The 12,943-nt window shown below is 37.6% G+C and overlaps 1 protein-coding gene across 1 annotated transcript in view; it reads left to right on the plus strand.

The window, feature by feature from the left end:
• LOC105742717 (la-related protein 1B-like) overlaps nt 1-2,899 on the plus strand; it is a 103,390-nt gene extending 100,491 nt beyond the window's left edge. Inside the window, exon 7 of the mRNA XM_012515538.2 lies at nt 2,212-2,899. Within this exon, the coding sequence (XP_012370992.2) occupies nt 2,212-2,457 (246 nt within the window). The 3' untranslated portion in view covers nt 2,458-2,899. The remainder of the gene's footprint in view (nt 1-2,211) is intronic.
• Nucleotides 2,900-12,943: the final 10,044 nt, after the last annotated feature.

The following is a 12,943-nucleotide window of genomic DNA, read 5'->3' on the forward strand; positions in this document are numbered from 1 at the left end:
ATTTTTTAATTTTTTAAATTTATTTTTGTCTTTTTGAGACAGGGTCTCTGCAGTTCAGGCTGGCCTTGAACTCACTGTGTAGCCCAGGCTGGCGTTGAGCTTGTGGCAGTTCTCCTGCTTCAGCCTGCTGAGTGCTGGGGGCATAGGCATGCACCACCATGCCGGCTCCTTTTCACTTTTTAATGTACTTTACTGCACACCATTTTTGTAGCATGTTTATGTGGAATTTGAGTTCCTTCATAATAAAGGCAAAAATGTCACGTTCATGGAGGCAAGTAAAGTTCAATGAGTTTGATTTAAAGAGATAAAGGAAAAAATTAAAAAATGGAATGAATGTAAGAAAATTAAAGGCAAATGAGGAAAAAAAGAAATAAAGCATGAAGAAAAACTAAAAAGTTTTGTTTCTTAAAAAGAAGAGGGCCAGGGATGTAGCTCAGTGACACAAGCACCTGCCTGGCAAGTGCAAGGTCCTGAGTTCAATTCCCAGTAACAAGAAGAAGAAAGGTGAAAGGAAGGTCACTGCTGCTTAGTACTGGAATTTGCCTGATTGCAGCCTTGTGTAAGTGGCTCAGGAATGGAGCACGTAGAAGCACCCTTGTCCCCAAAGAGCCAGTTCCATCACCAGGAGGTCCCTGCTTTATACAGTGCTGGCTTTTGCCCTGTCTGAATGTAAGCTAAGAATTCAGAGCTTGTCTTAAATGCCAGAGACAATTGTAGAAAGTTGCTGTGAAAATGCTCTAGTGTTGAGTTCTGTGCTCCTGCATCTGTGCTTAAAGAGCCTCAGAGCTGGCTTGCTTTAAATGTAAATCCCTCTGCTCGCCCACCCCTTCCTGCTTGCTGTCTGAGTGAGTTTGGGAGCTCTATGGGTACTAAGGTTTAAATTTAGTATCATCACTAACACTAATCTCCTTATCATAGGAATCCTAGATGAAACCTCCAACTTGCTAAAGGTTACTTGATGGCTGCTGCTTTCATTCACCAGTGATTTAAACATTACCGCTTAAGCCTAGAGTAGGAGTAGAGAAAAAAAAAAAAAAAAAGGGACATAAGAACCACAACCTCATGCTTATGCCCTAATAAGTAGCTTGGGGCCAAAACATGACAGAGCTTTTCTTTTTTTTTTTTTTTGGTCCTTTTGAGGTGCACTTTCACTATGCAGTTCAGGCTGGCCTTGAACTCACTTTGTTTTGGTAGCTCATGCTGGCCTTGAACTTGCAACAATTCTCTTGCCCCAGCCTGCTGAGTGCTGGAATCACAAGTGTGCACCACCACGCCCAGCCAACATGAGAGAAGCTTTATAAGTATATGTTAAGTGCAAGAATTAGCAAGCAAATCCGACAATGCTGTTTTAGTTGGGGAGGAAATTTAATACTTAAGGTACTGTTAAGTTTCACTACACCAGTAGAATTGAGTGAGGCACCAAGATAATTTCCTACCTCATTAGAAAAGTCTAGCCTTAGATCTTTTCTTAAAAATTAATTTTATTGAGAAACAAATAGCAACGAGACAGCTTCAAAACTGATTTGTAGGACAGTTTCAATAATTAATACATTGCATATTGTTGCCTTCGTAGTGGTTATTCATAGTACAAGATGCAGACATGATATCCTGTCCACAAACACTATTAGAACAGATCTTTCTATTCATTGAATTAAGAGAGAGTAGCTGTATATCTAGCTTGTTTTGAATATATAGATACAAAATGGTGGTTCATTTGTCTCCTCTTTTTTTGTTTAGTTTTGTCAGAGAAAGGTATTCCATTGTCATTTAAATACTGTTGGTGTGTGAATTCAGCAAAATATTCCAATATAGTTCAGTAGTCCATAATAGTAGTGGGTTTTCCATAGGACTGGCAATGTCAGAAGTTGACTTGAACCTTTTACAGCTCAGCATATTAATATGGCTTTACTTTTTATACTTCATTTTTATACTTTTCTGCTGGATGGTTAAGACCAAGATAAAGCAAGACCTATATAACAAGAAATGTAACTTTTGTATCTGACAAGGTCAGTCAAATCCTCTCAGCATTGACCCTGAAACCCTGTTACCAATGTTTGGATGAGTCATGGCCATTGCTTGACCAGTTTGCTCTCTGTGAAAGCCTGAGAGAATGTTTTCTCTCCATGTGACTCTCTTTGTAGCCTTAGATCTTAAAGGGGAGGGGGAATAAGTAATAAAATTGTCAACCATTTTGTCTTTCATGATTTGCAGCCCCTGCTTAGTGAGAAATTTGGAAGAAACAGACATTCATCTACTTCAGTGGAGGACAGTAATAGTCACAGGCTTCTGTCTAATTCCTCCACAAAGCCCCCAAGCACTGTTTCGCTGACATCCAGCAGGCAGCCTCAGGTGCCATTAAACTCTCCCAGAAGGCGTGTTTCACGGGAGTCCAGAGGCAGTTCACGCCAGAATCACGCTGCATCCGTCTCAGCAAATGGTGAAATTCCTGAGAAATAGACTCTTAGGAAATTTGTGTGTCCTTGAAGTCAATATTTACATCAGTTTTTGTTTGGAAAAGTCTTCTGATATTTAATTGTGATACCCAGAAAAAAAGAATAGTAGCATTTTAAAAAAGCAAGATAAATTGCAAAATCATTTTCCCTGGCTTCACAGATGAAGGATAGTTTGGTGACCTTTTATAGGGATCCTCTAGTAATGCATTTTGGTCTCAGTATTTTAACACACTGTTTACAATAACAACATTCCTTACATATGTTAAAAACAGCGCAAGGAATGCCTGTTTTAGTGCGTGCTTCTTAAAGAAGATACAGTATGTTGTATGCATCTCTTCTGTGGAGCGAGCTCTCGTGATGACTCAGTTCCCTGTCAATTCATATTTGAACTTGTATTCATAGCTTGCATACGTATTTTTTAAATTCAGGAAAAAAAAATGAAAGCTACATTTACTTTTACTTTTAGATGTATAGTTTTAAAGGAAACCTTTTTGGTTTTCTTATAAAAAGTAATCATTTACACTGAAGTATGTGCACTTCCGCGGCGCCGCCCCCTCATGACGTCACGGCTGTGCTGGTGCGGAGTTTCCTGAATGGGCATAAACTGGTTACGTATTAGGATTTCCTTTAGTGATTCTGTATAGACTGGTAGTAATTAAAAACTGCACTGGTGTTAGGTAGAATATTGTCTTCAGTGAATTAAAACTGCTTTGAGCACCTCTGCTGTTTGGACATCTGCAAGGGAGTATGTAACAGCAGTGAGATCAACTTAGAAGGAATATTTAATGTTTGTTTTCATTTTAACTTTATTATGCTTGTAAGTGTTTTCAAGAGTTGTAACAAATTGGTTTCTAATTTTTATTGTAATTGAAATTGATGTAAACAATAATTTCAGGGTTTTGTGGGATTAAAAAAATAAAGCATTTATTCTAAATTGTTCGAATAGATTTTTAATAATTTTTAAATTTAGAATATACTTGGGAAGGTGTGATATTCAAACTCTCCTAGAAGACCATTTTATTTTATGAATAAAGTTTTAATTATAGGCATCCATTTTTACTGCACACAACGTGATTCACAAATATTTCATTTTATTGAGGGAGCAGCTAGTTTCAGTACATTACAATCATTTATTTTTGAATAAACTGGAGGTCTTATTCTTTTAAGTTGTAATATTGAAATTCATATAATCTTCATATAAGTGGACTGTTTATCCATTAATACATTTTCATTGGATTATTTCCAATGTGTAAATTATAATCTAGAGTTTTATAGTAGTTATGTGGGTGACGATATTGTGCCTTAATTTTAAGAAACAGTCTAATTTGAATATTCTGAGAGTAAACTTTACTTACACATGTAAAGAAGATGCAAAACAAGCAGTAGACTAGAATAGTAAATTCTTAAGGATTTTCCTAAGTGGGTCTGTAGCTCTGGGTTTCCAGTGAGAAATTCCAAAGCCATGCTTATTAGCTTCAAAGGGTTTTTTGGGATGATCTAATTTTTTTTCAATATCCTTTTTTGTTAAATACATGAATGTGAAATCTGTATTTAACCTAGGTTATTTCTACTCAAGAGTAAATTTAATTAGAAAATTGCATATTTTTTGGTGCCATGACAATCAAGCCTTGTGGTGGGTATTAATTAGTAATTGTATCATATTATATGTCTTATAAAAGTAATGCTGGGAAATTTAGAAAAAGACAAGAAAATAAAGTACTTTTTTAAAAAGTAGTATAAAGTTTTATCTATACATACAGAGTTGTGGCCTACTTTTTTTGCTTAATGGAGTTGAAAATTTGTTTTTAGCATTTTTACATTATAACTTCAGTAAAATTTATGTAGTATTCCAACATATATATGTGTGATAATTTAGCAGCCAGTTGCCTATTGCTGTATTTTCACTCTGGCCAGGTTTAGGCTCTAATTTTTAATTATCGTTATTTTTTTGAGACAGGATTTTACTTTGTAATGCAAGCTGGCCTTGAACTCATTTTTTTCTTGTTTTTTCAAAGTTTTATTGATAAACATATAGCAATGAGACAGTTTCAAATCCAATCGGAAGTACAGTTTCAACAAATAATACACTGCATATATTCTTCTTAGTGGTTAATTGCTGTACAAGAAGTGGACTTGTGAACCTATTTACAAACACCATTAGAACAAATCATTCTATTCATTAAGAGAATGCAACTATATATCTATCCTAACCACTTGGAATACACAAATACAAAATGGACATTCATCGGTATACCCCATTTTTTCTAAGTTCTGTTATTGAATATTATAGGTGTGTAAACTCAGCAAAATATTCCAAGAGTCCAGTAGCCCATAATAGCATTGGGTCCTCTGTTTAACTTGGCCTTGAACTCATTATGTAGCCCAAGATGGCCCCAATTTCCCTGAAATCTTCCTGCCTCAGCTTCCTGGATGCTGGGATGACAGTATGCACCCCCCCCCGAGGCAGGAAAAATTTAATATCTTACAGGTCAATTTTTGAGTATAAACTTGGAGTTGTTGCCTAGAAGTTGAAACTCTAAATCAGCGTGCATCTACATCTTACACTAATAGCATCAGCTTCCCTACATTCTTATCCAGACTGACCATGAATCTGTTAAACTGATGAGCAAAAAATATTTTAATCACATGTAAATTGAATTACTGAGTGATAATTTTTATTATCAACTATTACCTTTCCTTTTTGATTATCTTATTAACTTATAGGGCATTTTACTTATAAAATTATTAACTCTTAGCTTTCTAATTTTGTTTGTGTATTTTTTTTTTAAATTTAAATGTGTGGCTTATTTTTGTGGCTGAGCCCAGAGGCCGAGGGCAGGATGACACCCCTTTCGATACGTTCAACATGTGAGATACATTCTTTTGTGTGTGTCTGTCGGATGATATTCTGTGATCATCTGCAGAGACAAGGGAAAGGAGAAGTGTTTCATACAAACAGAAGTAAAATCATCAGAAGATCATGACAGTGTGGAATGTCTTGTTTTTATTAAAGTATCCAGTCTGAAAGAGGTAACTTCTAGAAATTAGTTTTGAAATTTCTTCCATTATCACAAAATTCCCTTAAATGTCACATGCCAGCTGAGGTACAGGCGCAGGATACAGCCTTGCAGCGCTCTCCACACTCTTGTCAATGGCAGGCCTGATTTTACTGGAATATTTAAAAAAAAAAAAGCAGTTCTAAGAATGACAATGATATATGTGTGTTTGACAGGTATTTTGAAAAATTTAAAATTATACCCCTTAAATTGTAATTATAAAACTCAAGCAAGTTAAAGCATTACTATTCAGTGAATAAAAAAAATCTTTGACTGACAAATCTTTGGTGACACATCTATTTAAATGTCTGTGTAACCCTACCCAAGATTTACTTACATCCCTAAAGACCTTAGGTACTTTCCTATAAGTTTGCAATTTTTTTGATTTTATTAAATTTTAAAAGCTGTGTTAGAATGTCTTAATTCCAGATTTCTTGTTTTGGTTTTAGACAGGGTCTTGCTATGTAATTCAGGCTGGCCTTGAACTCGCAAGGTAGCCCACTCTGGCCTCAAACTTTTGGCAGTCCTCTTGCCTCTGCCTCCTAAATGTTAGGATTACAGGCATGCACCACCATGCCCAGTTCCTTGTCCTTTTTAAAAGCAATAATTGAAGCATTTTTGGAATCCTTTATCCTGAAAGGAGTTAGAAACAGAGTTATGTTTAAAAATAGATATTTAGTTTTTAAAGCTGGTTTGCCAAATTCAGTGTCCACTTGGCATTGTCTTCCACTTCCTGTCATTGCACTCTGTGGTATGCCACTTTCCTTTGTTCGCCCAATCTTTTCCTTTAGTATTTTAGATCTTAGGAAACTGCTTTTTAATTGCATAGGCAACGTCCAATATTCTGCAATGCCTGATTATTGTATCACCACTAGATGGCAGAATAGAATATCAGATCTGTAAGCTAGACAGGGGCTGCGCTTTGGGGCGCTCTCACTCCATCTTGTGGTGATAACATGTAATTATGTCAAGTACTCTGAATTCCTGATACACCCTCACGTTTCTCATCTTTGTCCTGTTAGGCACCACCCCAGTTATAAGTACACTGGCCTTAGTTATTTGGCTATTAGTAGACAAAAACAGTGACTGCATTAGGATTTGTGTAAGGTTAAAGATGAAAATACTATTGCTATGGGTTTTTGTCTTTTTTACCTAATAATTTGTATTTAACTTTTTAGATGTGCACTGGGCAAGTGAAGTGTCAGATATATGGGTTTAAATGTCTGTGGAACCTGACTTAGCACATAGCAAGGTAGTGAACAGGTCCTGCCTGGAACATGATAAGCTTCAGGTAGATTTTGCTCTTCTAACTAGAATGTTACTACACAGCTAGTCAAATGACAGAGCTGGGATTTGAACTCTATAGTATAGTCTGGAGTCCACCTTCACCAGATTGTTCTTCAGCAGTGTGAATCACTGTAGTGATTCTTAGCTATTGAAGTTGGGATTCAATTCTTATGGTTTAGACTCCATCTTTTATATGACAGATATCTTCTGCAGTAATAACTGGCTTAGTGGAATACTTAGGTGTGGTGGTGCACACCTATAATCCTAGACTCAGGAGGCCGAGGGAGGAGAATCACCTAAGGTTTTTTTTTTTTTTTGTCATCTGAGTTTGAGACTACCCTGGGCTACATAGTGAGTTCAAGGCCAGCCTGCATTTTTGAGACCCTGTCTCCAAAAACAATACATATATACATAGATATATACTTTAGATGGTATGTGATGAATCCTTTTTTGGAGAAAATTATATTTAAGAAGTAATTTTTTTAGTGTATTCAGTATAGGGTCTCACTACACAGCTTGGAAACAGTGATCTTCCTGTTTTCAGCCTCCCCAGTGCTGGAATTACCCAAGTGCGCCACCACACCCAGACTCAGTGGCCGGCTCAGTGCGCTCAGGCTGGGGCTGGCATGGCATGTGGTGCTGGGGATCTAACCCTGGTCCCCGAGCTTGCCTAAGCAGGTACTTAGTCCACTGAGCTATCTTGCCAGCCCTAAGGAGTAATATTCTTGTGGTTAAATGTTTTCCTAGAAGTAGATCCTATAAAATACAAAGTAAATTGAACATTTTGTTCAGAATCTGCTTAGAAATTGTGAATTAGTTCATGTTATTGCCAACTGAATATACTGAACTAGTCAGAAATAATGAGTCTAGTCTTGAAAAGATTTGAAGGAAATATGCCACAAGGTTAATTAAGAATCACACCTGTCTTTACTGTTTGCTCAGTTTCCTGAATTCTTTGCAATGATTCTGTTTTTCCCTGGGCCAATTAAGAAGGAGTTGGTGAATATATTAGCTTCAGTAAATTTAAAAAGTTTCAATATGCCACTTGCTTTCATCCACATGGATCCAAGTCTATAAAATTAAGTGCCATCCTTACAGTGCTCTAAGATGCGTGAGGACTTGATTACACCACCAGCATGAGCAGGGTTGTGCAAAGGCTGGTGTTAGAACCTGACTTCAGGGTAATGTCTGGAGGTACAGTCTAAAGTGAAACCTGTCATAAATCAATGTGTGGATTCTGAGGGAAGATCTATGAGATGGAAAATTTAGTGTGTAGACTTCTATATAGCTATAGGCTGTTGGGGAGAAAATCCCTAGCTTTTATCAGGTTCCGACAGGGGTTTCAGGTAGTGAGTTTGGTAAGTGCTGTGGTCCAGACACCTTGTTTGTTAGAGACGGGGATCATAACTGTACTTTACCCGCTCCTTCCCCTCCACGGTGGCACTCACTCGTCCCACGGCGCTGTGAGAGTCACCACAGAACATCTGGCAGGGGCTGGCATGCGGTGAGCACCCAGTGGCGAGCAGCCGACTGGAGCCCAGAGCCGATGGACTCTGAAGTGAGGAATATATCTAATTTTAAATATTTGGGTGAATTTAATGTACTTAAAATATTTTAATAAATGTTAATAAATAAAGTTTGATTCCTTGTACTTGTCTGAGGACGAGTACAATGGGAATGCTTTTTTGCTCTGTGGTTCACTTGCCTCTTGTAGAATGGCTACTGGTTGTTTTTTTTCTTGCACTCATTAAATTTATTGAAAATCAATAATAATTATATAGCAGATGAAAAACTATAGACAAGTATTGAAATGTGAAAGATATAAGATGTAGAGTGAATTTTAGAAAAATATTTCTGAAATTAATGCGTGAGATTGCACATTGTAAAAAAAACTTACAAACTTAAATGAATATAACAATAAAAACTGTCTAAAAAAAACATGAAGGAGAAAGAGTTTACAGATAGTTCACTCTGTGCCAAAATCAAGAAACTTACATTCATGTAATTAGAATTCTCAAAGTAGAAGGGAGTAGGCAATAAATATTTAAAGATTTAAAATTTCTGAATTTAGTTAAAATTATAGCATTACATTTCCAAGAAAAATGAATCTTTTGCACAAGAAAAATTAATAAAATCATACTAAGATACACAAAACTGAAATTGTCTAAAACTAATTGGGCAGGGGAGATGACTCAGTAGAATAAGCACTTCCCTGGCAAGCGCAAAGGCCTGAGTTCAATCCCTGGTTCTGCCAAAATAAATAAATAAATAAAAAATAAAAATAAAACAAAACTAATTTTAAAGAAAAAAATCATTACAGCATATACATAGAAAAGAATTAGCTATGGAAGAACAAAATTAAATGGCATCTCATTCTACATTAGGAAAAAAAAGCAAGTGGGTAAGAAACTAGACTTACTTATTCAAAAGACTGAAAAAAAAAGATCTATCCTCATTGAATTTTATACTTAACAAACATACCTTTCAAAAGTAAAAGAAGGGGGGCCTGGCCCTAGCTCAGTCCTTTAAGTGGCTGCTTCCACAAAGCTGTCAGCCTCAGGTTGCTGGAGTTCGAACCTCACCACTCTCCCCCTGGCCTAAAGTGCCCTGAAGGCATTCGAGGAACCAAAAAAAAAAAAAAAAAAAAAACCTTATTCCAGTGTTTGTAAATAGGATCACAAGTCTGCATCTTGTACAGCAATTAACCACTAAGAAGAATATATGCAGTGTATTATTTGTTGAAAAATAAAAAAAAACAAAAGTAAAAGAAAAATATTTTCCAGTTATACAAACTTGAAAAATTCTAATACCTCCAGATGTAGCATATAGAAAATAACAAAGGTCATAATCCAGAAGGCAAGAGAAGTTGCTCTATGGTCCTGGATAAAGAATAAAGAGCTCTCAAAATGGTAGCTATGCAGGACTATGTAAAATATAATTATATTAGACAAACCCATTTAAAAGGTCATTGAAGGGGCCGGGGAGATGGCTCAGTAAAATAAGCACTTCTCTGGCAAGCATAAGGGCCTGAGTTCAATCCCCAGTTCTAAAAAAAAAAAAAAAAAAGGTCATTGAAGAGTCCCACAAAATAGTATCGATCATATACTAGGTTATACACACACACACACACGGACTAATATAAAATCAATAGAAAATGGAAATACATTTTTTAAAGTTTCTAATACTAGTAGAAAATATCATACCATGTCTTATAAGTAGATTGTAAATCAAAGAAACAGTATAAATCATAAAACAAAATTAAAATTAAATAACATCCAGAAAATTAAATATGAATTAAAATTAAATATTTCAAAATAATATTCAAAAATTTAAATTAAATTGTGAGTCCCAATAAGAGGCCAGAATGTAGAGTATCATATGTACAAATCTATGATCAATTCAGAGTACTCACACAGCATTTAATTAGGTTAATATATACAAAAATATCAACTAAGAAAAAGTTTTCATGATTGTAAAGAATTACTAAGAATAAATCAATGAAGAAAAAGTTTTTGTGATAGTGAAGAATCACCAAAAATAAAACGACAAAAATACTGGGATTGTAAATATATGACCAAGACTTCTAACAGTTTGAGGATAGGATATCGCACAAAGTTCTACTATGTGGTGGACGTGAACAGTGTCCATGACACTTACTGGTGGCCAGGTGTCACTTGTGGGACTGAGCTACTGCTATTTCCTTGATATCCACCCTGTAGACCCAGACAGAATCATGACCTATAGGGTTCAGGAGAAGTCCATTTGTAGAGTCTGCTGATGGAAATATTTTGCTGCTGTATACAAAGGAATAATTGAAAGACTGCTGGGGGCCAAGGAAATGGCTCAGTAGAATAAGCGCTTCCCTGGCAAGCGCAAGGGTCTGAGTTCAATCCCTGGTTCTGCAAAAAAAAAAAAAATAATAAAATAAAATAAATAAATAAATAAATAAAAGACTGCTGTTGTATATCTCTTTCTCTTGTGTTTAATTGTCTGCCCCATTTGGTGGTTTTTTTCTGTTCTCATTCATGAAGTTGTGATCATTTTGATCCCTCTCTAGAATATCTTTTAGTAGTCTGTGTAGGCTTGGCTTTGTTGTCATGAAATTCGTTAGTTGTTGTTTGTCATGGAAGTATTTCACTTCTCCATCAAACTTGGAAGAGAGTTTTACAGGGTATATCAGTCTGGGTTGGAATTTGTTTTCTTGCAAGACTTGAAGTACTTTGTTCCATGCTGTTCTTGACTTGATGGTTTGTGACGAGAAATCTGCCATTATTCTGATGGGTTTTCCTTTAAATGTGATGTTTCTTTTCTCTAGAGTCTCAGTCTACTGTTTCTGGGATCTTGATTATCATATGTCTGGGTGTGGTTTTAATTGGGTTGATGTTATTTGCAGTTTTCTATGCTTTGGTTACCTGAATGTCAGATTGTTTCCCCATATTTGGGAAGTTTTCTGCTATTATTTCTGCCCATATTCTTTTTATATCACTTGTATTGACTCCTTCTTTCTCATTGATGCCTATTAGTCTCACATTTCATCCTATTGTCTTGCAGATGTTGAATTATTTTTCCTGCATCCTAGTTGTTTTTAAGAGATCTTTTTGTACTAGCTGCAATGGTGTCTTTAAGGTCCAAAAGTCTATTTTCACTTTCTTCTTTTTTTATTTTCACTTTCATTCAAACAGTTTTGCCAGCTTGTGATTGAGATTTTAATTTCCTGTATATCTTTGAATCTGCTTCATACATTCTATTTCTTTCCTGTATTGCTCATTCAAGGATTCCATCATTTTTCTATTCTCCTCTATTTTTTTATCAGTGTCTTCTTTAGAAGCAGTTAGTATTTCTTTTGTTATAGTTACCATTTTTTTTTACTTCAGAAATTATTTTTGATCTGATTTCCTCTATACCTTTCTGCAGTTGTTTCTTTACTTCAGATGCTATTATTTCAGAAATTTCAGGTGTGTGATTTCTAATTTCTTCTATACTATTGTCTCCTGCATTTGCTCTGGGTGGGCTCGGGGGCCTGAGAACGCATTTTGCTCCTTTGTCATTTTGTATAGCACTGTCTTCTGATCTTTGGTGTAGAGCTTTGGTAGAGTTATTAACTTAGCACCAGGTGGGGATCTAACAAGTTCAAACTCATCCACGTGGGCGTGACTTGGGTCTAGCAGCTGTGTTCCACTTCTTTCTGCTGCAGCCCTTGGAGGTGAACCCACTGTATCACTCTGGCAAGATGTTCTGCTCCTGGATTAGCTGGTAGGCTTCATCTCTAGCCGCTCTGCAGGGAGCTCTGCTGCAGGGTTCCTCACCGGGCCTGTCTGATGGAGGAGGTTCCACACACACTCCTGGCCTGGGTGCTGGCTGGAGTGATGACCCGGAGAGGGGCTAAATGTTGATTTTTTGTCCTCTCTGAACATCCACTGTTTGCTCTCACAGGGGCCTCATCACCAAAACGATGTTACTTCAGTACCGAGGAAGTTAACTCACCTTTGTCTTTCCAGTCTCTTCAGGAAAATAATCATTTATGCTTTTACCAAATTTGTGAGAGATCTTGCAGATGACAGATTTGAGTTTTCAAGTCAGTCAGCCTGAGCTGAGGAACACTGTCCTCCACAGTCCCTGAATCTATGCCATCTGCTTCTCGAGGCCGGTCTGTGCGCATACTGCCAAGCAGCTCTTCCTCCCTGGTGTGTGGACAGCAATCCCTGGAGCCTAGGCGCCTCCGCTGCGCCTTACTCTCAGGCCGCTTCCTGGGGGCGCAGCCTCGGCCGCAGCACCAGCTCCGCAGCGGGCAGAGGCGCGACTCCCAGGGCCAGCTCAGGTCTGCCGCGGGCCAGCTCCGCCCTCGCCGGGCTCCCGCTCCGCCGCCTTCCGGGGGCAGCTTGGCAGCTCAGCGCTGCCCTGCGCGCGGGCTCTTCCCACGCCTGGGCCACCTGGGGCGCCACAAGGCCTTCGCATGCCCACTGGCGGGAGCCTGTCTTCCGAGTGGCTTCGCTTACTGACTGAATCAGCGAGAGTGTGATTTCCACGGAGCAGGCGTGGGATCATGAATCTGAAGTGTCCTGACGTCTCTGTACTTACTCAGTTCGCAGCTCTGCTCCTCTTGCTTTCCTGAGCATGCCCACCGCTCCCACCCCCGCCCCCACCCCC

This window comes from Octodon degus, unplaced genomic scaffold, assembly GCF_000260255.1.
Source record: "Octodon degus isolate 3935 unplaced genomic scaffold, OctDeg1.0 scaffold00068, whole genome shotgun sequence".
In the NCBI taxonomy this organism is placed as follows: domain Eukaryota; kingdom Metazoa; phylum Chordata; class Mammalia; order Rodentia; family Octodontidae; genus Octodon; species Octodon degus.